The sequence below is a fragment of the Mustela putorius genome, unplaced genomic scaffold, assembly GCF_011764305.1.
Source record: "Mustela putorius furo isolate JIRA1106 unplaced genomic scaffold, ASM1176430v1.1 tig00000196_pilon_pilon_pilon, whole genome shotgun sequence".
Taxonomy (NCBI): Eukaryota; Metazoa; Chordata; class Mammalia; order Carnivora; family Mustelidae; genus Mustela; species Mustela putorius.
In genome coordinates this window covers 7,752,034-7,777,483 of record NW_025421310.1, presented here as the reverse complement: position 1 = coordinate 7,777,483, position 25,450 = coordinate 7,752,034, and the positions used below count along the sequence as shown (strand labels likewise).

General features: G+C 44.0%; 2 protein-coding genes across 4 annotated transcripts in view; one reads left to right on the top strand and one right to left on the bottom strand.

Moving 5' to 3' along the window:
- LOC101693213 (putative protein ZNF720) overlaps positions 1-14,020 on the bottom strand; it is a 32,460-nt gene extending 18,440 nt beyond the window's left edge. Inside the window, exons 1-5 of one of the 3 annotated variants that reach the window (XM_045077454.1) lie at positions 13,821-14,020; positions 6,838-7,019; positions 5,960-6,018; positions 2,218-2,344; positions 1,629-1,724 (exon numbers count right to left, since the gene is read on the bottom strand). In XM_045077454.1, coding sequence (XP_044933389.1) covers positions 1,629-1,724; positions 2,218-2,344; positions 5,960-5,974 — 238 coding nt within the window. In that variant the 5' untranslated portion in view covers positions 5,975-6,018; positions 6,838-7,019; positions 13,821-14,020. Of the gene's footprint in view, positions 1-1,017; positions 1,725-2,217; positions 2,345-5,959; positions 6,019-6,837; positions 7,020-13,820 lie in introns of those variants that run through there. The other 2 variants (XM_045077456.1, XM_045077455.1) reach the window with 2 other exon arrangements.
- Positions 1-25,450, top strand: part of LOC123391211 (zinc finger protein 493-like) — a 144,401-nt gene that overhangs the window by 99,611 nt on the left and 19,340 nt on the right. The gene's annotated exons all lie outside the window — the stretch shown is intronic.

Here is a 25,450-nt window from a genome sequence, read left to right as displayed (position 1 = left end):
TGATGTATGACAGAAAAGGAATACTTCCATATAACCATAATTTAAAACTGTGTCCACGTGCCCATGAATAACAAGCATTTGATTGGCATGTATTCATGAACTATAACATCGTAAAGAATTCTCATTAGGGCACCTGGGTGGCTCAGTGGGTTAAGCCGCTGCCTTCCGCTCAGGTCATGATCTCAGGGTCCTGGGATCGAGTCCCGCATCGGGCTCTCTGCTCAGCAGGGAGCCTGCTTCCCTCCCTCTCTCTCTGCCTGCCTCTCTGTCTACTTGTGATCTCTGTCAAGTAAATAAATAAAATCTTTAAAAGAAAAAAAAAGAATTCTCATTAAAATCAATTATAAAAAGCTGTAAATAAAAAATTTATAAACACTTAAAAAAGCTTCAAAGAAATGTACTACGTTATTAATATATTTCCCCTCCTGCACAGAATGTAATCCTATAATCCATTCTGTAAGACAGAGGAAACAACCTCTTCATTTTTCAGTATATAAACACCATGGAAGTTGAAAAATATGCTGAGAGACAGTGTATATGAAATTAATATTTGGGATTAAATCCTGATACATTCTGAGGAAAGTAGAAGGAAAAGCTCATGATTAATTTCCCAGAAATAACATTGCATTATTGAAAAAAAGGATTTCCCAAACATGGGTATTCAGGGTACCTGTGGGGCTCAATTATTTAAGCAGTTTCCTTCAGTTCAGGTCATGAGCTTAGGGTTCTGGATCCAGGACTCCCTGCTCAGCAGGGACGTTGCTTCTCCCTCTCCTTTTGCCCTTTCCCTACTCATTTTTTCTCTCTGTCTGTCAAACAAATAAAATTTTTAAACAAAATATATGAGAATCTTACTAATTGTCTAACTCACTACTTAAAAAGCACATGTGCATGTTGTATCAGGACATTTGATGTACAAAATATAGAGCTAAATCACATATAGAACTAATCAGAAAGTGAAAACACACATGACAAAGTCACGAAAAGTTCACAGAAGACAGAATCATGATGCAATTATTAACAAATGAGATAATAAATTAAACTTTATTAAAGGCTACAAGTCCAAGCACTAAATGTGCTAGTTCCCCAGTAGTACTTGTTACGTAGGAATTCTAGGAAACAAAGAGAGACATTGCACTATTTGACTACTGAGGAACAGAACTCAGAGTGGAAATTTCTATAGGTTAAAAAAAAAAGGAAATAAGAAAAAAGAACACTTGAAGGGAAAAAAAGCAGTATATATTCTCATTTTAGAGCAGTGCTATGTTATCTGATGATGTTACTAAATCTCAGTTTTGTTTAAGACTAGTATTAAAGCCTCTAACATTAGAAAGTCAAGGCAGAGAACATTAGAAATCTGTCTCCAGTGGTCTGGAAATTTCTGCATCAAACCTCACTGTGCATGCATCAACCCTGACCTACTTGTCTCATGATGAACCAGAATTTACAAAGGCTTTAGCCTAGTGGAAGAGCAGATACCCTTCGGAGAGAGACAGAGACATAAAACTGGGCATGTCTCCAACTGACATTCCTTCAAGGAGAGCTACTCAAACCACAGCTTAAGGTCTACCTCCCTCCTTAAGACTTGGACGTCCACTCTGTCACCTGCCTCACCCATTCCCACCCACCTGGATGGACAGCTACAGTCTCCTTTCTCTTCACATTCCCGAGCTTCTTCTCTTGCTCCAAAAACATGATCAGGTCTGGCTTTGACAGAAGGAGACCTGTTTATGAGGAAAAAGGAAAATGACTATTGCTGCTGATTCTAACTTCCCATGAGTCTTGTGTTCAGTAGAGTAGAGATGATATTAGACAATTCTAGAAAATGGTTTCCCAAAAGCTGTTGCCCAACAGTCCATTTAGAACACACTGGAGGCATTTCCAATGTTCACATCCTGACCTCCACTTCCAAGTAGCAGACATGATAAGAAGGGTAAATTTCAGTCTCAGATGTAAGCAGCACCATTCTATGACCCAATGTTGAGAACTGCCACTCCTCTTCACAAGCCATGATGTTACCTTGAGGAAGGAGAAGCTGACGCTGAAAAGGAAACATCATGAAGATTTCTCTCTCCATCCACAAACCCCTACTTTTTCCCTTTCTGCCTTGATCTGTTATTCAGTCATCCCAAGAGAAATCTCCCAAGAGGCAGTCTTCACAGGAAGCAACAAAACACGGTGTGGGGCTTTGGAAACCTGAAAGTAGGTCTTCCTCACCCAAGAAATGGAGGTGTCCATAGTTCTCTAACATCACATCCCTGTACAGTTGCTGCTGAGTGTGGGTCAGGCGTCCCCACTCCTCCTCGGAGAATTCTATGGCCACATCCCTGAAGGTCAGCAGTTCCTGTAACAAATACCACAGTCACCAAGTGACCAGTGACAAACTGTGCCCCTAAGATGGTCCATAAGATGAAGAGAAAGTTAGTGTCACCAGCTAGAACCAGACCTGACCTTTTCATCTCCGTGATATGAGTGTGGGAAAAAAGCAAACCTAAGGGTCAGGGGGCTGCCTGGTTGAGAACTTTCACTCCTTTCACTCCCAGAAGTCAACTCTATCCACTACACAGAGGTGACAGCCCTCCTTGTCCAGTGCAAAGTGCTGGGATGTGGGAGAGGAACCAATGGTCAAGAAATTCTAAGACAAACCATAAGTGACTCTTAATCTCACAAAACAAACTAAGGGTTGCTGGTGGGAGGGGTGTTGGGAGAAGGGGGGTGGGGTTATGGACATTGGGGAGGGTATGTGCTTTGGTGAGTGCTGTGAAGTGTGTAAACCTGGTGATTCACAGACCTGTATCCCTGGGGATAAAAATATATGTTTATGAAAAATAAAAAAAAAAAAAAAAAAAAAAAAAGAAATTCTAGACATGTTTCTGATGTGAAATATTGGGGTTATGGAGTGAATGATGAAGGAATTGTTGAGATGTCATGGTACAAACACTGTGGTCCTAACACAAGGGGAGAGGAAAGTTGTGAGCAGTGACTGGTTCTAAGCGTTCAGGGGGAGAGGGGGTGAGGGACAGCAGGAGGCTCTAAGAAATTTGGAAGCAAGTTTTCAGGACCCTCAGGGCCTCCCAGCTGGTGTTTTGATGAGGCCACTCACTGTTTAGTAACACTTTAGTCAGGAGACCCTCCAGGTATTTATCAGAGAGCCACAAGCTTGAAGGATCATGGCCAAGCTACATTTAGGGAATAGAGTTCAAGGAGGTTTCCAAAGGAATTTTCATCTGTTAAGGAATTACAAGATCCTGGAGGTCTGGCTAGTGTCAAGCTAAGGCTGCTTTTTGCATCCAACAAAACATTAACCTTGAGGCAGTTATGAGTTCCCTGAGGAATGTTCTACTCTGCCTTTCTTAGGTATTTATCAAGAGACTGGAAGCTGAAGGAAATTGAATTTTATCCACACCTCTTTTGACTTTGTTCTCCTCCTCAGAAATTATAAGCAAGGGGGAACCAGATAGTTCATTCAGTTGGTTAAGGGTCTGCCTTCTGCTCAGGTCATGATCGCAGACTCCTGGGAAGGAATCCTCTGTTTGGCTCCCCACTCAGTGGGGATCTGCTTCTTTCTTTCCCTGTCCTCACTCATGTGCTCTGTCTCACAACTGAGAAAATGTGTAAAAGAAAGAAAGAAAGAACAAACCTACAAGCAAGCGAAACGCAAAAGAAAGAAGTTGACACCTGAAATGCGATAGTTCTTGCATATTCCTCAGTATCCCATGTTCCTTACAAATGACAGGAGGGAAAATAGGATCATTTCAGGGGAGGATCTGGCAGACAGCACCAAGCCAATAAAAGAAGTTCCCATCAGCTGAATGGAAACAAACGTTATCAGTGCCTAATGCACATCATCATCACTGGAGTTTCCACTGGACTGAAAACAGGAATTCAGAATATAAATCTGATTTTTGAAATACAGTAGATATACCTAAACAATTGAATCACTGTAAGATTTGTAGAGGCTGCTTTTATGCAAGCAGGCTTGAGCAAAGGAGTGGAGGAAGGGCCCCAGTGTCCCCTTGGCTGAGTCCAGACAGGCCCAGCAGGGGACCCTCCTCAAAACTACCAAGACCCTAAGGAACCAATGGGCTTCTGACAACCAGGTACAGTGAGCAGAAAGGAGCAAGTTCCTGGTTCCCCAGAACTCCTCACCTTCCTTCCCCCTTTAAGGAACAACACCCCCAAGCCCCTTGCAGACAGGCTCTCCTGTGCCCTCCTCCTTCTCATCTCTTCGGTCTTCAGGAAACTCCCACCACCTTTGTCCTGCCTCAGGGGAATTCTGGCAGTGCTGCGGGACAGGCTTCCATCTGATCATAGACCCATGTCTGGGGCACCAAGCGACTGACAGAGACACTACACTGAGATAGCACAGCGTCCCTGTGCTAGTAATACCTAGCTTACTCCTTTCTTTTAATTTTTAAGATTTATTTTTATTTTTGTCTTCTTTAAAGATTCTATTTATAGGGGCACCTGGGTGGCTCAGTCAGTGGGCATCAGCCTTCTGCTCAGGCCAAGACACAAGGTCCTGAGAATGCCTCCTAAATTGAGGCCCAGGGGTGTGTTTTTACTCAGTGGGGAGCCTTCTACCTCTGACCATAACACAGCCTATTTGTGTTCTCACTCTTTTTCTTACAAATAAATAAAATTTTTTACAAAGATTGTATTTATTTCAAAGAGAGCAAGTGAGAGAGCACAAGCAGGCAGAACAGGAGTAGAGGGAGAAGCAGGATCCCTGCCCACCTGGGAGCCTGATGTGGGGCTGGACCCCAGGACCCTGAGATCATGACCTAAGCTGGAGGCAGAGGCTTAACCCAAGTGCCACAATAAATAAAATTTTGAAAAAAAACCCACAAAACTATAGTATTTATTTCAAAAGGAGCAAGAGAGAGACCACAAACAGGCGTAAGCAGAGGGAGAGGAAGAAGCAGGATCCCTGCCCACCTGGGAACCTGATGTGGGTCTGGAACTCAAGTCCCCAGGATCAGGACCTGACGTTGAGGTAGAAATCAGACTCTTAACCAACTGAACCACCTTAGGTCCCCAAGACTGATTTATATTTTAGAGGAGATGGAGAAGGGCAGGAGAGGGAGAAAGAGAATGTCAAGGGGACTCCCCTCTGGGCACAGAGCCTGAAGCGGGGATACCAGTCCAGACCAGGACCCTGAGATCCTGACCTGAGTGGCAATCAACAGTCCAACCTTAGTTGACTGAGCCCCCAGGCACCTTCCTGTAGTGCATTTTTTTTAAAAGATTTTATTTATTTATTGGACAGAGAGAGAGATCACAAGCAGGCAGAGAGGCAGGCAGAGAGAGGAGGAAGCAGGCTCTCCGCTGAGCAGAGAACCCGATGCAGGGCTCGATCCCAGCACCCTGGGATCATGACCTGAGCCGAAGGCAGAGGCTTAACCCACTGAGCCACCCAGGCACCCCTCATCTAGTGCATTTTAAGTAGTATATCTCTTTCAAGTGCTAAAGATGGAGATACACACACCCATTTTTAGAATAAAAACTTTCGAAGTTTTTCTGGACTCATAGCCACCGAGCTTATGTCCACATTTCCTTACTCCCAGACTGCACACAGCTGATCGAGAATCCCGAGAGCCCGAATGAGAAATGATTTCCCCCACTGACATCCCAGGACCAGACCTCATCAGCCACAGGAATCTCGGACTCAACACCTTCCCCTCTGGATCTGCCACCAATGGAATATTGTCACTCCTCGTGGGACTTTAATTCAAAGTGACAATGACTGATGCCCTATCAAAGTCAGGTTGGGGACAAGACAGAAGGCTCTGAGAAGCATTCTAAAGACCTGTGAGTTATCACTTCTGACCAGATCTTAAAAACAGGTGAACACAGAAGGAAGAAGCACCCGGAGTCAAGGCATCCACATCTGCAGCTTCTAAACGCGAGGGTCTGCGGAGAAACAGAGGACACGGCTCTGCGAGGACACCAGGCTCACCTGAGAACCAGCCATTTCTGCTTTTGCCTCCACCTCTAGATTTCGTCCTCAAGAGGGATCTGTGGGAAATCACAGCTGCATCAGGAGAAAATGCCCTGAAATCCAGCAACAGAGCTCCTTGTCCTCACACTGCTCACCCACGGGCAGGACTCGGAGATGCAGAATAGGCCCAACTTCCCAGTCCTCTGTGTCCGGAGCAGCTCAGAAACTGTGAGCTCCCATGAGGACACCCATCCCTGCATTTTCCTCACCTGCTTTGTGGGGAGGGAGGGGTCTCCTGCCACCGCCACTCACAACTTCAGCGTCAGCATAGGAACCGCGGGCTGCAGGGCCCCGACCTTCCCAGACTCACGGAGCAGAGACTCTGCCACCTCTCCAGGACCAAAGCTGAAAAACTACTCTCAGAAAACCACCAAATCCCTCAGGCTCCCCCCCTCCCTGGCCTCACTGAGAATAACCTGAGCACTTAATTAACAAAACAGTGTTGTTTTAGGTCAAACCAAGTGACAGAGATCCTTTCTGAAACTCCACAGGTGACCTTGCTGGGAAGGAACTGAGGAGGTGACCAGTCCAAGCAGGGGAACCAAGGCTGGGGCTGGGAGCAGAGATTGAGCCCTGCCTTCTCCACCATCAGAGTTTCTGAAGACTGGTTCCTTCTCTCTCTTTCTGCTACAGAGGGAGACCACTGAGAGACTGAACTTTCCTGTATAAATGCAAATGTCTCTTTCAAAGTAAACACAGGATTTCAGAGTTTTTCCTTTATCTTATTTTGCTTCAAAATAACCGACCAAAAATAATGTTCAGTTCAAGGAGACATATTTTTGGGTAACAAAATATTCTCCTTCAGTAGGTAAGTGTTTCTGTACATAAGTACCTACCACACAGTCTTCCACACGGCATGTTCTTTTTACCCTCGGATCAGCGATATGAGAATTCTAATTCTCAGCATTCTCGGGAAAATTGGATGTTATCCTTTTTCTTTATTTTAGCCATTCCAGAAAACACGGAGTGGTTTCTCACTGTAAAGTTTGCAGTCTTCTTAAAACAGCTGTCTTGGTGACTGAAATGAAAACCAATTGAAAAGTATCAGGAGGAACAAAGAAAAAAGCAATTAATGCTTCAGGGAGACTCCTTTTCTAAAAAAGGAACCTTTCCCTTCTCCACAGACCTCTTCTCCTCACTTCTCAGCCCTTTCTTTCAGGAATCTGGTTCTAAGAATATAAGTGAGTTTTGGTGTGTGAGGTGCAGAGCTGATGACCAAGAAAGAATTCTTTAGACATTTTTGGTGCAAAATGGTGGATTATTGAGGCACAGGGACAGGATCCTAGGCAGAAAGAGCTGCTGCCCTGGGGCTGTGAGGAGTGGTTCATTATATACTCGCCAGTTGGGAGGGGGTCAGGGATGGTGTAAGTCTCTAAGGAGTTTTGGAAGCCAGGTTTCCAGAACAGTGAGGAGCTAGGTATTATTGGGGAAAAGGTTATTCATTATTGGTAATAAAACCTTTGACGTGAGACCCTTTAGATGTATGTCAGTGGGCCATATGCTTGGGAATGATTGTCAACACATATCTTGGAGCGTTTAGAGATAAAGTTTACAAGGCATAGTTACAGTAGACTTCCAGGATCCTGGTTGGGGGTAGGGGTCTGTCAGGCTAGGATTGCCGTTTGCCGTTAGCAAAGCCTGAATGTGGAGTTTGTTGAGTCCCTAGAGGAGAGTCACTCTGCCTGTATGAAGGGCTTGTCAGGGGGTAAGGAAATTGAGTAATTTTTCTTCTGCCTCTGCTTCCCACCTCAGTGAGACTCCATTCCCAAATACGTAACCTTTTCCTTCTCCACAGACCTCTTCTCCTCACTTCTCAGCCCTTTGATTCAGGAACCTGGTTCCACCCCGATGACATGATGAACAGGGCTGGCAGCACAGACACAATTCCTCTGGAAATGGGACATAATCCCATATTTCCCTACAAACCCCCAGCCCTTTCCCCAGGTGGGCTCCAAGTTTGAAGGCCCGACCTGCTGAGGCCTCCATGGCTGGCAAAGCAATGAAACTCTGGCTGCCCTTGATCCCCAGCTGTCTGCATGTTCTGTTCTGGGTGTGAAGCGTGGAGGTCAGTTCACACAACAGAATGAATGTGAGGAGAGGAAAATTTGTTTTTCCTGCGCTGTTCTCAATTCTTCGGCTGGTCTAAGACTTAAAATGATGTAAGAGTAGAGAAAACAATTTCAGTAGAGAAAACAATTAAGTTCTTAATTATGGAAACAAGAAAGACATGAGACGCAAAGACAGGTGTTTGAAGCTTCTGTGTCACGGTGACTTAAGAAGGAGGTAGGATTTCGAATTTCCAAAGAGGGGATTATATTCAGAGAAAGGAAAGATGAAATATTTATCAATATTTATCAATGTTTGTCCTCCAGGTAGACAACTCTTATTATTTTTTTTTCAATTTTATTTTTTTTTCCAATGTTCCAACATTGTTTATGCACCACACCCAGTGCTCCATGCAGTATATGCCCTCCTTAATACCCCCCACCAGGCTCACCCAACCCCCACCCCATCCCCTCCATAACCTTCAGTTTCTTTCTCAAAGACAATAGTCTCTCATGCTTCATCTCCCCCTCTAAGTTCCCCCAATTCAATTCTCCTCTCCTTCTCCTAATGTCCTCCCTGTTATTCCTTATGCTCCAAGTAAATGAAACCATATGATAACTGACTCTCTCCGCTTGACTTAATTTCACTCAGCATTCTCTCCTCCAGTCCCATCCATGTTGATAGAAAAGCTGGGTATTCATCCTTTCTGATGAAGGCATAGTATTCTATTGTATATATGGACCATATCTTCCTTATCCATTCATCTGTTGAAGGGCATCTTGGCTCTTTGCACACTTTCATGACTGTGGCCATTACTGCTATGGACACTGGGGTGCAGATGGCCCTTCTTTTTACTACATATGTATCTTTGGAGTAAATACCCAGGAGTGCAATTGCAGGATCATAGGGTAGCTCTATTTTTAATTTCTCAAGGAATCTCCAGACTGTTTTCTAACGTAGTTGCACCAACTTTCATTCCCACCAACAGTGTAAGAAGGCCCCCCTTTCTCCACATCCTCTCCAACACTTGGTGTTTCCTGTCTTGTTAATTTTGGGCATTCTAACTGGTGTAAGGTGGTATCTTAATGTGGTTTTGATTTGAATCTCCCTGTTGGCTAATGATGTTGAAACTTTTTTCATGTGTCTGTTATAGGTAGGCAACTGTTTGTGATATAAACTGTTCATCTCTGGTATCTATGCAGGAAAGAACATTAGGGCTTGATACCCATGGCAAGGAAAGAATTCTTGAGATGTCTATGGTGCAAAAGGTGATTTTATGAAAGCATGGGGACAGGACCCAGGGGAAGAAAGACCACACTCTGTCATAAGGCATGGCCCATTATATACTTTCAAGTTGGATGGGGTTTGGGATAGCACAAGAATCTAAGGAATTTTGGAAGCAAGGTATCCAGGACCTTGAGGGGCCTATCGGTTCTTGGGAAAAGGTCATTAATTGCCAACCAAAAATCTTTAGTCAGGGAACCCTTCTGATGTCTACCAGCCGGCCATCTGCTTGGAGGATGATTACCAATAGATAGCTAGGGGGTTTGAGAGAAAGGGGAAGTTTCCAAAGGAAATGTTTTATGTTAAAGTAGACTTACAGGATCCTGGTGGGGGTTGGGGAGTTAAGGTCAGGACTGTCTTTTCCCGTTAGCAACCTATTAACATCATGGCAGTTGAATCCTTGGAGAAATGTCACTCTGCCTGTTTCAAGGATATGTCAATGACCTGTAGGTATAAGGATATTAGTAGTTTTTCTTCTGCCTTTGTTTCCCACATCATGATCAGTTCTCTTCCTAATAAAGGTCCTCCATCTAATTGATTCTTGAATACACACACACACACACACATATAACTCGGCATCATAGCAGAAGATAATAATGCCATTTGTATTAGAGGACAAACCTTGAAGACAGATTTCTAACTTTTTTTTTTTTTTTAAGATTTTATTTATCTATTTGACAGAGTTCACAGGCAGAGAGGCAGTCAGGGAGAGGAAGGGAAGCAGGCTCCCTGCTGGGCAGAGAGCCAGATGCTGAGCTGAATCCCAGGTCCCTGGGGTCATGACCTGAGCCAAAGGTGCAGGCTTAACCCACTGAGCCAACCAGGCACCCCTCAAAATAACAGATTTAAGCAAAACATATTTGAGTACAATTAACCCATCAGCAAGATAATTGGTAGTAAAATCATGCCAAATACAACATTTAAAATTACATCTCAGCAAGAAAGTTTCAGCAAACACTATGATCAGCAGTCAACATTGAGAGCATTTTCGTGAAAGTGAGTCTGGGACTAGGGGCCCAGTCCGGGTTCTTCCCGTTCACTACACACAGGATGCCTGAGCGGGGACCCAGATAAACAGGTAAAGGTGGAAACAAGACAAGGACAGTAGAAGGCTAGAACTGTTATTATTCATGGGTGACGTGATTACATACCTGAAACAGCAGAGTTTGTATTTCGAGTGTTAGACTAACAAGAGAATTGAGAATGTCAGTGAGGGAGAACTTCCCCTACCCTGTGTTCCCTCTCACTGGGCTTAAGAATCAAATTGACACGAAACAGGCGTACATCCGTGGAACTCAGACATGCAAGTCCAAAGACAACTAGGCACCACGAAGCTTACTTGAGCTAAGGAGAGGGGCAGGGAAGAAGACTCCTTGGCAAGGTGAAAGAGAAGCTTGGAAAAACAAGATTGTTCCATCAGGCAGATGAGGGGCCTCGGTTAACACCTGTCTTCCTGCAGCAGGCTGATCTTTCTGATGTGTGTTAGGCAGTTACATGGGAAGCAGAGGGCCTTTCCTGCATCTGCTGGGTTTTTATTACTTTTAGCTCAGAACAACTTTTATGTGCCACTTTTGGGGGCAGCCTGCTTTGTGTCCCTACAAGAACACAGAGCAAATCCTTAACACAGTGACATCAGTCTTTCTGCTTTACTAGCAGTAATTAAAAAATAATGCAAACAAAAATCGAACGGGTTGCATTTCCCATCAGCAAATACACTGTGACTCTTTCTTATGAAGCATTTCCAGATTTGCACAAAGGAGAACGTAACATTAAACATATCAGATGGTCTGGTTAAATTAGTTTTTGACTTAATGTAAGAGATCATCAATATCCTTAGTATTAGGAGTTGAACTGTGCTTTTTCTCAGAGAAGATATTGTTAAGTCCTAACCCACACCCCCTTTGCCCCTGGCTTCCTCAGTGTGATCTTACTGGAAGTGGGGTCATCGCTGATATAATGAGTTAAGATGAGGTTATCCTGGGGTAGAACAGGGCTCTAATTCAATATGACAGGTGTCCCTATATAAAGACATGCATCTTGTGAAGATGAAGGACTGGAGTGATGCACCACAAGCCAGGGAAAGTCAAACACTGCCCACCAAGACCAGAAGCTAGAGGAGGGGATGCCTGGGTGGCTCAGTTGGTTATGCTGCTGCCTTCAGCTCAGGTCCTGATCCCAGGGTTCATGGGATTGAGTCCCCAATCGGGCTCATTGCTTGGCAGGGTGCCTGCTTCTCTTGCTGCCTCTGACTGCCTCTCTGCCTGCTTGTGTGTACTCTCTCTCTCTGGCATATAAATAAAATCTTAAAAAAAAAAAAAAAAGCTAGAAGAACCAAGGAAAGATTTTTTTCCCGACAGGCTTCAGAGGGAACAGGGCCTTGCAGACACCTTCCACACTCAGGACTAGGAATCAATACATTTGTTTTTATTTTATTTTGGCTTCTCTTTCTTTCTTTCTTTTTTTTTTTTTTTAACATTTCTGTTTTAGGCCACCCTATTTGTGGTATTTTTTTTTTTTTAAAGATTTTATTTATTTGCGAGAGAGAGAGAGAGAATGCACACAGGCAGGCTCTCTACTGAGCAGGAGCCTCTTGTGGGACTTGATCCCAGGACCCTCAGATCATGACCTGAGCTGAAGGCAGATGCTTAACAACTGCGCCACCCAGGCATCCCTATTTGTGGTACTTTGTTAAAGCAGCACTAGGACTCCTGTATGTTAAGCAAGTGCACAATGAAATAGTGTAAAATTATGTACCAGATACTAAGAGTCTTTTCAATATATAATTATTATAAAACCCTTGAGAACTCATCTGTGATACAATTTAAAGGAAAAACACTGGATACTTAAAAAAAAAAAATTGGAATCAAATTTAAATGAAACTTGAGGATACAAAGATAGGAAAAACAAAACAAAAGAGAATAAAACAAAAAAAAAAACCCCAAAAAACAAAACCCCCCCAAAACCCTTGTATGGGGAATACTCTTTCCAGTGGGGCACTGGGGCCGTACACATGCCACTAAAAGAGGACTTTGGGTGCCTCCATTTTGACCTCAATCTTTCTGGTTGGGTTCTTTCCAGTTCGAGTCTCAGCTCACATGGAAGATCCTGAGAGCAAATCATCCTGAGGGAAAGTGAATCCACCCCCTCAAGGAAAGAATGGCCCTGAGCCAGCCAGTCCCCACCAATGATTGACTCACAGACGCCGTCACTTAGACTTCCACTGCCTACCTGCACTACTACTCATCCACCCACCTTTGCCCTACATTTTCCTTAGAAACTTGGCAGTATTTTCAATAGTTTGGAGAACAGTCTTTGAGAGGCTACTCTGATGTCTTCCCACTGTCCGCCTCCCTGAAGCAAATCCTTTTTTTCTTTCACCACCACTGGTTTCTCTGCCTTTGAGTTTTGTCAGCGGGAATGGCAGAACCTGGCTTGTTTAGGACCCCAAAAGATGTGGATCCCAGCCCTCCGCTGTGATGTGGGAAATCGAGGCAGAAGATAACTTATTAAATGCTCTTACTGACTACAGCCCAATGGTAAGTCCTTCAAACAGGGAGTGACATTCCTCTAGGAACTCAGCTGCCTTGATGTTCATACTTTGATAAGGGCAAAAGGCAATCCCAGCCCAACCTCCTGGATCCTGCACGTCTACTTTAACACATAAAAACTCCTTTAGAATTTTCCTGTAGCTCTAACCTAGTCCCCCCAACCCCCACCCCGCCAAGATATGTGTTAACAATCATCCTCCAAGCATATGACCCACTGATATACACTGGAAGAGTCTCATGACCAAGGTTTTATTAGATGGTAATAAATGACCTTACCCTAACAGCTAGCCCCCTCAAGATCCTGGAAACCTTGTTCCCGAAATTCCTTAGAGACTTACGCTATCCCTAACCCTCTCCCAACTTGAAAGTATACAATGGGCCACCGCTCATGACCCCAGTGCAAAGGTCCTGCCCAAAGGTCCTGTCCCGGTGCTGTAATAAAATCACCTTTTTGCACTAAGACGTCTCAAGAATTATTTCTTGGCCGTCACTTCAGGCTCTAACATCTTTCTTACATCAAGCTGCTGCTGCACAGCTGCCCCCGAGCCACAGCACGACTAGCACATCCCCCTCATGGGATGAGCCTAGGGATGGAACAAACACGACCTGTCACGGGACACGAGCCTGTCACCTTCTGCAGGGGTAGCAACAGTGAGCAGAAGCCCAGGCGAAAGAGGCCCTTCGTGATGCTGTGGGGGTGGCGCCTCAAGACAGGGTGAGGTGCACAGAAGCCCCGGACCAGGGAGGACACCGGGCAGGGGGGCGGCCGCGGGCGGGACGGCGCCCCCGCGAGTGGCATCCGGCCACTAGTGGGGCTTTCACACGGCACCGGGTGCGTGAGGAAGGTGGGCCAAGGGTACCAAGCAGAGAAACGAAGAGGCAGGTGGTGTCCCCACGCCAGAGCTGGAGAGGGACCAGGGGTGGCCTCCCCAGGATTTTACCGGCAACGGAGGCGAGACCCAGCCCTCCGATCGTGTCGCAGCGACGTCCGGGCTCATGACTGGAGAACACAGGGGCCATTAGTATCCTACCACCCCCACACCCATGTACGGACCTTGGCCGACTGAGTGCCGCCGCGCTACAGCTTGAAGCGGAAACAAAGTGACCTTCTACAGGGAGACCGCCAGGGCTCCAGAACCGCTTCCGGGTCTGCCGGAAATACGCCATGGCGGTGCTGGGAGTGGAAAAGGGCGGGTCCGCGGCGGTCGCGGGGGCGGGGGCGGGGTCTACGAGTGAGCCGGGAGTCGGCTTCTGTGCTCCCTGCCCTATCTGCCAGGCTGAGCTTGGTCTTCTGGTTTGGGTTCGTTTGTGTTCTTCCGGCATCACGCGGAGCCCCTAGCAAAGCCTCCTGACTATTCTACAATAAACGTTTCCAACCGTTCAGGGTAAAAGCTTACTGTGCTGTGGACACTTAGGCCGGAAGCTGAGATGTTTTCCTCTTACTAGTCGGGAAAGCTTTGAGTCTGAAGCTGCCTCTGCTAGCAAGTGGAGACGTGAGGGGGCGCTGGGACCTCCGCGGGGATCTGTGTCGACCTTGGCTCCACTCCGGACCTGTACCTGCAGCCCGGACAGGGAGAATGGCTTATTTAGTTGATGGAAAACTGGAGATGTCTGTTGTCTGTTCAGGGTACATGAGCTGGAAGGGTCAGGCATAGCGCCTGTGCAGAACCTGTAGCTTTGTACCCACTTCCACCAGAACACAGCTTCCATTCTTCACCCCCCGCAGGACGGCTGAGCAACCAGAGGATTCAGGTCCAGCAGCTTTCAAGGAACAAGGATGGGTGGGTGGGTGGACAGGAATCTGATGGTTTAGGTCACCAATCTATTGCTTTAAACCATGAAATAGGGGCACCTGGGTGGCTAAGTGGGTTGAGTGTGGGACTTCTATTTCAGCTCAGGTCGTGATCTCATGGGTCCTAAGATCAAGCCCCTCTTAGGGCTCGTTCCTCAGCGGGGAGTCTGCTTGATATTCTCTGCCTCTGCCCCTCCCTCAACGCACACAGGCTCTCTCTAAAATAAGTGAAGAGATCTTTTTTAAAAAACCAGTTTAGGGATGTCTGGGTGGCTCAGATGGTTAAGCCATCTTCGGCTCAGGTTCTGATCCCAGACTCCTGGGATCAAGTCCCACCTCCGGCTCACTGCTGGTCAGGCAGCTTGCTTCTCTCTCTGCCTCTGCCTGCTTGTGCTCTCTCTCTCTTTCTCTGACAAATACATAAATAAAAGAATTTTTAAAAAATCAATTTAAAAAAACCCTTGAAAATAGGTACTAGTTACTAGTTACTTTGTTCATCTATCTTCAGTGTGTTGATCTATATATTATATGCTGGAGGTGAGCCATAAATCCATGTCTCTTGAAATAGTTGGATTATATCTACTTTTTTTTTCTGTTTGGTGAATTTTTTTGCCCTACTGTAATCCCACATTGATAGATGTTTTGTTACAGCACCCAAAGTCCAGGTTCCCATGGCTCAAAAGACCAATACCCAAGAGACAAGACATGAATTTCTGTTTTGTTTTGTTTTTAAAGTATGATCCACACCCAGCATGGGGGGCAGCCTGGGGCTTGAACTCAAGGCCCTGCTATCAGGACCTGAGCTATGATCAAGAGTTGGAGGCTTACCTGGCTGAGCTACACAGGTGCTCCCCAAGAGATGAGTAATGACTGGGAAGGAATTTGGGCTTGATTTAGGAGTCTGGCCACCTGGAGAGAAGGCAGACTCTGATGACACCAGCTACAGATGTTATCTCAGTGCTTAGAATTTGTACAAGGGGGTCTGGTTCCTTATGCCCCAGGGGTTGTGCAAGGGTGTCAGGGGTCTGGTTCCTTAGTACCTAGAGATTACACAGTGGGTCTGTTGTTTTTTTTTTTTTAAGATTTTATTTATTTATTTGACAGAGAGAGATCACAAGCAGGCAGAGAGGCAGGCAGAGAGAGAGAGGAGGAAGCAGGCTGCCTGCTGAGCAGAGAGCCCGACTCTGGGCTCGATCCCAGGACCCTGGGATCCCAGGACCCTGGGATCATGACCTGAGCCGAAGGCAGTGGCTTAACCCACTGAGCCACCCAGGCGCCCCTGGGTCTGGGTTTTGTTTGGTGAAGCACAGAGGTGCTCTGCTGTTTCTAGGAAAGAATGTATGACCTATAGATATTCAAAGATAAGATAATCAATCACAGAGGCTAAGAGTATTTGCTATAGTTTAAAGACTTCTAGATTGATTGGAGGGGCCAAGGCAGCTTCACTATGTGTGTGTTCAAGTGGAATAAAGAGTATTTCTTAGGCGCACCTGGCTGGCTCAGTGGGTAGAGCATGCAACTCTTGGTTTCAGGGTCATGATTTTGAGCCCCACATTGGGTGTAGAGCTTACTTAAAAAAACCAAAACACATCGTTTAACAAAAGTGTAAGAAGAAACAGTATTTAAATACAAATATTTTATTGTAGAGAACTATCATAAGCTATTTCAGCAAAGATAAAAACTAATGAGTCTGTGATTCATCCCAATCATCACAGGGAAACATGTGCCAAATAACACCAATCCTAGGATGCCAGCATTCCCCTGAAAGGAAACCAGGTTTTAAAATCTTTCACAGGTTTCAAATTTCTCACTTGTTTCAAAATATTTCATAAGATTTCCTGACAATCTGGTGAGATATTGCCATGTTGATTATCTTTAAAATGACCAGCTCTCAGGGTGCCTGGGTGGCTCAGTGGTTTAAAGCCTCTGCCTTCAGCTCAGGTCATGATCTTGGGGTCCTGGGATTGAGCCCCATATCGGGGTCTCTGCTCGGCAAGGAGCCTGCTTCCCCCCACATCTCTGCCTGCCTCTCTGTCTACTTGTAATCTTTCTCTGTCAAATAAATAAAATATATTTTTTTAAATGATCAACTCTCCTCAAACAATGAAAACATATGAAGAAGGTACAAAAGCATGAAAAGAGTTGGAACATATAATGCAAACTGATGGAGAAGTGGTCCCAATTTTTTTTTTTTAAACATTTATTATGGGGCGCCTGGGTTGCTCAGTGGGTTAAGCTGCTGCCTTCAGCTCAGGTCATGATCTCAGGGTCCTGATCGAGTCTTGCATCAGCTTCTCTGCTCAGCGGGCAGCCTGCTTCCTCCCCGTCTCTGCCTGCCTCTCTGCCTACTTGTGATCTTTGTCAAATAAATAAAATTTTAAAAAATTATTATTGAAGTTTAGTGGACATACAATGTTATATTAATTTCAGGTGTACAGCATAGTGATTTGAAAATTCTATATGTTGCTCAGTGCTCACCATGATAAATTTACTCACCATACAATGTTAATTACAGTATTATTGGCTATGTTTCCCATATTGACTTATTTATTTTATAATTGGGAGTTTGTATGTGTTATTCCTCTTCACCTCTTTCACCCATCACCCCACCATTTCTCTCTGGCAAGCGCCCATTTGTTCTCTGCATTTAAGAGTTCTGTTTTTTTTGTGTTTGTTTTGTTTTTTAGACTCCACATATAAATGAAATCCTATGGTGTTTGTGTTTCTCTGACTTACTTCACTTTGCATACTGCCTAGGTCTGAGTCTTTATTTTCATTTCAGCAGTCTCTGTATCCAACAAAGGGCTTGAACTCACAACCCCAAGATCAAGAGTTGCATGCTCCACTGAGCCAGACAGGTGCCCCAATCTTGATTTTTCTTTAAAAAAATAAAAAGATTTTATTTATTTATTTGACAGAGAGAGATCACTAGTAGGCACAGAGGCAGGCAGAGAGAGGGGGGAAGCAGGCTCCCCACCCAGCAGAGAGGCAGATGCGAGGCTAGATCCCAGGACCCTGAGATCCTGACCTGAACTGAAGGCAGAGGCTTTAACCCACTGAGCCATCCAGGTGCCCAATCTTGATTCTTAATAGCAAAAATCTTTCCCATCTGAGAACTGCTACCAAAGCCACATCCTAATACTTTGAAAACTTCAGTGTTCATAGATATAAGGTATAGTTGAATTTGACAAGTACTTATGCCTGTAGAGTTTTCAATATGGTCATCTAGGACAGTATATCTCAAAATCCCTGATGATAGCCACATGATACAATTCCATCAGAATCTCTGATATATTTTTTGAAACTCCCAGGTAATTCTAAAGGACTGCCCTGTCTGAGAAATCACATGTAGGGTGTCTTTTTTTTTTTTTTTTAAGATTTTATTTATTTTTTTGACAGAGAGATCACAAGTGGGCAGAGATGGGGGCAGGGGCAGGATCCCTGCTGAGCAGAGAGCACAACCAGGGGCTTGATCCCAGGACCGTGGGATCATGACCTGAGTAGAAGGCAGATACTTAACCGACTGAACAACCCAGATGCCAGATGGTTGCAACTTTAATGTAATTTTTTTACTTTGGAGTCAGTTTAGCAAAGAACATACAGAGAATTCCCATCTTCCACTCAGTCTGTTTCCCCTATTGTTAACATCTTAGGTTACCATAGTACATTCTGGAAAACTAAGAAACCAACACTGACACCACATTAGAAATTGAATTGTAGACTTTATTCTTATTTCATCAGTTTTAACACAGATGTCTTTTTTCCTCCCTCTTCCAGGATCCAATCCAAAATACCACATTACATGTAGCCCACATGTGTCTCCCACCTCCTCTTCTCTCTGTCAGATTCTGTCTCCTCAGTTTTTATGAACATGATAGGTATGTGGAGGACTGGCCAGGTACTTTCTAGTACCTGGGTTTGTCTGATTCGATAGTGTTTATAGATTTTTTTCTCCCTTTTTAAAATTAACATATAATGTGTTATTTGTTTCAGGGGTACAGGTCTGTGATTTCTCAGTCTTACACAACTCATGGCACTCATTTTTGGACCTCCCCTTCAAATCCCTATGTTCGTACCTTTGGGGTAAATAGCCAGTAGTGTGATTGCTGGGTGGTAGGGTAGATCTATTTGGAACTTTTTGAGGAACCTCCACACTGTTTTCCAGAGTGGCCGCACCACCTTGCATTCCCACCAACAGTGTAGGAGGGTTCCCCTTTCTCCACATTCTCTGCCAACACCTGTTGTTTCCTAATTTGTAAATTTTAGCCATTCTGACCAATGTGAGGTGGGATCTCACTGTGGTTTTGATTAGTATTTCCCTGATGCCAAGTGGTTGAGCACTTTTTCATGTGTCTATTGGCTGTTTGGCTGTCTTCTTCTTCTTCTTCTTTTTTTTTTTTTTTAAGATTTTATTTATTCATTTGACAGAGAGAGATTACAAGTAGGCAGAGCAGCAGATAGACAGAGGGGGGGAAGCAGGCTCCCCGCCGAGCAGAGAGCCTGACATGGGCCTCAATCCCAGGACCCTGAGATCATGGCCTGAGTCAAAGGCAGAGGCCCAACCCACTGAGCCACCCAGGTGGCCTGGATGTCTTTTTTGCAGAACTGTCTGTTCATGTCTTCTGCCCATTTATTTATTGGATATTTTGTCCTTTGGGTGTTAAGTTTGATAAGTTCTTAATAGGTTTTGAAGACCCTATTTATTTATCAGAGAGAGAGAGGGAGAGAGAGCGAGCACAGGCAGACAGAATGGCAGGCAGAGGCAGAGGGAGAAGCAGGCTCACTGCTGAGCAAGGAGCCTGATGCGGGACTCGATCCCAGGACTCTGGGATCATGACCTGAGCTGAAGGCAGATGCTTAACCAACCGAGCCACCCAGGCGTCCCTCTTAATGGATTTTGAATACTAGCCCTTTATCTGATAGTTAATTTGCAGGTATCTTCTCCCATTTTGTTCATTGTCTTTTGGTTTTGGTGACTGTTTCCTTTGTTAGGCAAAATATTTTTATTTTGATGAAGTCCCAGTAGATCATTTTTGCCCTTGCTTCCCTTGCTAGGAAGAAGTTGCTGTAGCTGAGGTCAAAGAGATTGCTGCCTGTGTTCTCCTCAAGGATTTTGATGGATTTAAGACATGTATATAGATTTTTATAAAAACATCTCACATCTCATCTAATCACATCATATCACATCAGGGAATTCATGCAATTAGCTACTACTTATCATTGGCGATGGTAATCTCTATCACGTGGTTATCAAGAGTTGGTAGTGTTATCCAGTCTCTCCACTGTAAAATTGCTATCTGCCCATCCCCATTCTGTACTGACTGGAAGGGAGTCAGTAAGTTTAGCAGGTCAATCAGTCTCCACCTCTTAGAAAGAGTGGTATCTGGGGTGCCTGGGTGGCAGAGTCGGTGAAGTGTTGGACTATTGATTTTGGCTCAGGTCTGATCTCAGGGTTGTATGATCGAGCCCTGTGTTGGGTTCTGCACCTGGCAAGGACTCTGCTTGAGTTTCTCTCTCTCCCTCTTCCCCTCCCCGCTCCTTTCTCTCTCTTTCTTTCTAAAATGGGTAGATAAATCTTTTCTTTTAAAAAAAACCATCTTTTTTTTTTTTTAAGACATCTTTAAAAGAATAAATAAATCATTTTTTTTAAAAGTCACCTGGGTGACTCGGTTAAGCATCTGCCTCTTGATATGGGCTCAGGTATTCATCTCATGGTCATGAGTTTGAGCCCAGAGTCAGGCTCCATAAGCACACTTAAAAAAGAAAAGAAGAAAAAAAAAAGAAAATGTGCAAATAAACAGGAAGGATTGGTGGTCTAAAATAATTCAGAATTTTCTGCAAAAAAGAACTTTGCTGTGTAGTTTGCTAAAGAAACACTACTTACATACCCTGCAGATTATAGGGCTTGAAAGCTAAATGTGCCTTGATATTTGCATATAGCCGATGTTTTCTCATGATTCAATTCTGATTATAATTTTCTTTCTTTAAAAGTCAACTTTTGGGACACCTGGGTGGCTCAGTTGGTTAAGCCACTGCCTTCAGCTCAGGTCATGATCCCAGAGTCCTGGGATAGAATCCCGCATCGGGCTCCTTGCTCAGTGGGGAGCCTGCTTCCCTCTCTGCCTCTGCCTGCCGCTCTGCCTGCTTGTGTTCTCCCGCACTCTCTCTCTCTCTCTGACAAATAAATAAATAAATAAAATCTTTAAAAAAAAGTCAACTTTTATTGTAATTCACATATATTGTGGAAACAGGATTGTAGCTAATAAGTCAGGTTTATACAAAAAAAAAATTGTTTTTAAGCTATAGCTCTGTGCATGTTGGAACAGGCTCTCCCCCGCATGGAGGCCGGCAGGCCCACTTGTCCAATGCCGACACAGCCTAGGGCACAAGGCCAGGCCCACAGTGTGATGCACTGGCAGGAGCTGGTGCACGTGCCTGGGCTGCTGGTGGAATGTGAGCTCCTGGGATCTACTTGGAGTCCAGCTGAGGATGGAGGTCCACAGCAAGTGACAGGGAGGCACTGGTGCAGGCAGGAGGCGTCTGGATTTTGTTTTTCCAATGACACAAAAATTGGTGATGTGTCCTGGGTACATCAGGCACCTGACAGCGCTGTGATGTGCTATGTTATGGCCGATGTTACCTTCATCCCCTCAGCTCAGGTGTTCTCTGCCAGATCACCCCGCTCTACAGCTAATACAGCATTTCATCCTTATTTAAATTCAATTAGCCCACATAGAGTGTATTATTAGTTTCCAATGGAGTGTTCAGTGATTCATCATTTAACAGCTAGTGCTCATCACAACACATGCCCTCCTTCATGCCCATCCCCCAGTCACCCAATCCGCCCTCCAGCAACCCTCAGTCCATTTCCTAGAGTTGAGTCTCCTGTGGTTCATCTCCCTCTCTGATTTTTTTCGTTCCCTTCATCTATGGTCTTCCACACTATTATTATGGTACCACATATGAGTGAAACCATATGATAATTGTCTTTCTCTGATTGATTTACTTCACTCAGCATAATCCCCTCCAGTTCCATCTATGTTGATGCAAATGGTGGGTATTCTTCCTTTCAGATGGCTGAGTACTACTCCATTGTGTATATGGACCACGACCTCTTTATCCATTCATCTGTTGAAGGACTTCTCAGCTCTTTCAGTTTGGCTGTTGTGGCTATTGCTGCTATGAACATTGGGGTGCAGGTGCCCCTTCTTTTCACTACATCTTTACCATTGGGGTAAATAGTGCAATTGCTGAGATAATACTGTTTTAAAGTTAGTAAAGGGGGTGTCTGGGTGGCTCAGTTCATTAAGCGTCTGCCTTTGGCTCAGGTCATGATCCTAGGGTCCTGGGATTGAGACCCCTGTTGGGCTTCGTGCTCAGTGGGGAGCCTGCTTCTCCTTCTTCCTCTGCCCCTCCCCCTGCTTGTGTTCTCTCTCTCTCTCAAATAAATAAATAAAATGTTTAAAAAAATTAATAAGGGGCACCTGGGTGACTCAGTGGGTTAAAGCCTCTGCCTTCAGCTTGGGTCAGGATCCCAGGGTCCTGGGATTGATCCCCGCATCCGGCTCTCTGCTCAGCGGGGACCCTGCTTCCTCTTCTTTCTCTCTGCCTGCCTCTCTGCCTACTTGTGATCTCTCTCTGTCAAATAAATAAATAAAATCTTTTTTAAAAATTAAAAAAATTAAAAATTAATAAAATTATTAAAAATTAATAAAATAAAATCGTTTAAAAAATAAATAAAATTAATAAAAATTAATAAAAATAAAAATAAAATCTTTTTTTAAATTTTTGAAAAACTAATAAATATTTTTTAAAAATTAATAAAAAAAAGTTTGTCTTTTACTGTTAATATGGGTCCTGGGTGAATTGCTTTGAGATGAGTATAAAACATGGTGTTTATTTTTTATTTATTTTTTTAAAGATTTTATGTATTTATTTGACAGAGATCACAAGTAGGCAGAAAGGCAGGCAGAGAGAGAGAGAGAGAGAGAGAGAGAGGAGGAAGCCGGGACCCCGGGACCATGACCTGAGCTGAAGGCAGAAACTTTAACCCACTGAGCCACCCAGGAGCCCCAAAACATGGTGTTTAATCTGGAAAGCCCCCTCTCTCCTTTCTCTTTGCTTACAGTTTGCTTGGGAAATGAAGGCTCTCACCTTTTTTTACTTGGAGATTCTTAACTTTGCAGGTGGAGGTTCTAAATCATTAGGGCATTGGTCCTGCAAATTTACACCCATTCCACACTCATGTCACACAGACACATTCTTCTTATTGCTGGGAAACAATCATATCATATTAACATATGTTCAAGGGTTCCAGAATTCTAAAAGATAACACCCAATTGATCAACAAAATAAATTTTCAATGAAAACATGGTGTGTTGAAACTACCCAAAAGATGTGTATGTTTTATACCACTGAAAATATTTAAAATTGCAGTCACAATGAGAAATTTTCTACACTACCTCTTTTTTTAAAAAAAGATTTTATTTATTTATTTGACAGACAGAGATCACAAATAGGAAGAGAGGCAGGCAGAGAGAGGAAGAGAAGCAGGCTCCCTGCGGAGCAGAGAGCTCCATGCAGGGCTCAATCCCAGGACCCTGGGATCATGACCTGAGCCAAAGGCAGAGGCTTTAACTCACTGAGCCACCTAGGTGCCTCTACACTATCTCTTTTAAAGTGTATATAATTATCTTGTCAGTGTATCAGTATATGCATAAAATATAGAAGTTGTTAGATGAGTTCTGTGGTCTTACCTTCTTTATATTATTCCTCTCACTTAGAAAACCTGTCATGAATAGTCTTTTAGCACCTTTCTGTACATTGACCAATGCGGTCCTTTTGGAGAAATTCTACATCTCACAAATGAGGTTAAAACCCAGGCCCTTCTGTTTACTGGATGTTTGACAGAATAGTCTCATAAAAGTTGAAGAATAATATTCTCTTAGATTATTTTTGTGGTTTTATGTGTTAATGATGAAAGCTCTTTGAATAATACCTAGGGAAATATTCAAAAAAGATTGTGGTCATATATTAGAATCTATAATTTCTTTGCTCAGCTGGGAACTTGCTTCCTCTTCTCTCTCTGCCTACTTGTAATCTGTCTCTCTTGTCAAATAAATAAAATATTTTTTAAAAAGGATCTATAATTTCCATAAAACTGTTCTAAGTCACATATAACTATTTCCCTCAAGATTTTACTTCTTTACTATTCAGAAGTGAAGCCCTTAGGGGTGCCTGGGTGGCTCAGTCAGTTAAGCATCTGCCTTTGGCTTAGGTCATGATCCTAGAGTCTTAGGATTGAGCTCCTCATAGGCCTTCCTGTGCAGCAGGGAGTCTGCTTCTCCCTCTGACCCTTTCCCCTCTTAAACACTCTCTCTAAAATAAAAACATTAAAAAAAATCTTAAAAAAAAAAAAGAGTGTGTCTCTTAGACCAGAGGCAACACTTGGTGAACTTGTTCAATATGCAGAAACTCAGGGCACCTGAGATTGAGCCCCACATCGGGGCCTTTCTCTCTCTCTCTGCCTGCCTCTCTGCCTACTTGTGATCTCTGTCAAATAAATAAAATGAAATCTTTAAAAAAAACTGCAGAAACTCAGGTCCCACCCCAGAATGGAATCAGAGCCTGTATTTGAATAAGTTCTCCAGCTTGTGGCTGTATACATTAAATTTTGAAGAAGTGCACTTTTGACTCACCATGACTCCCATTGAGAAAGATACACAACTTACGATGTAAATAGAGAGACCAAACATATCCATGTATGCCTGTGTTGATGCCCTAATACATTTTACCATCTCTGGAAGTAGTATTTATCAGGGTTTTGTGAACCTTATGCTGTCCTCTTTCCTCTGAACTAGGGAAAACATCAGGGAGTGTTTTTGTGTCTAATCATCTCAGTGTGTAATTCATGCCACTCACCTAAGTCAGTTCTCTGAACTCTCTTAGGCAAAATGAAAAACTCTGCACAATGGCCACATGATAAATGTATTCTTTATCTCAGAGATGGTTGACATTCAGGAATGGGACTGAAGATTTCTCACAGGAGCCGTGCTAGTGATGAAGTTCTTGAACCTAGGTGAGGTTCAATGGGGTGAGGTTCAGAGCCGACGGCTAAGAAAGAATTCTTAAGATGTCTTTAGTGCAAAAAGGTGGTTTATTAGAGCACAGGGACAGGACCTGTGGGCAGACGGAGATGCTGCTGCGCCAGGCATGTGAGGAGTGGCTGGTTATATACACAGGAGTTGGGTAGGTGAGAACAAGGGCTATTGGGGTAAAGAAGACTGTCAGGATATTGAAGGCCTGGTTACTATCAAGCCAAGGCCACTTTCCCTCTGATGAGGCACTAACATAAAGACAATTGGGAGTCTCCTGGTGGAATGTTACATTCCTGCTATCAAGCGTCCTTGTTAGTGAGATTTGGGTTTAGAAGAAATGTAACTTTATTTACTTTTCCTTCTACCACAGCCTCCTTCAGCTTTTATGGAGGGGAGGGTGACATTAGGGCTTGGGGAATTGAGTTATGTGCCTTTGGAAATTGGGCTATTGATAAGGTAATTTATTTGTTGTAAATCTCAAGGACATTTGTAAACCAAGGGAGACTCCTGCCTTGCGGATTGTGATCTCAGCAAGTTAACTCTTTGTTTTCCTTTTAGGTTAGTCAGGGGTGCCTGAGGAATGTGACACATATTACCAAGGGGAGTGGGTGGAGAGGAGGTGCAAGGTGCTAGCTTTTGCTTTGTCCTCAGCCAGCCTCCTGCTCCCTCATCACTAGTGCCT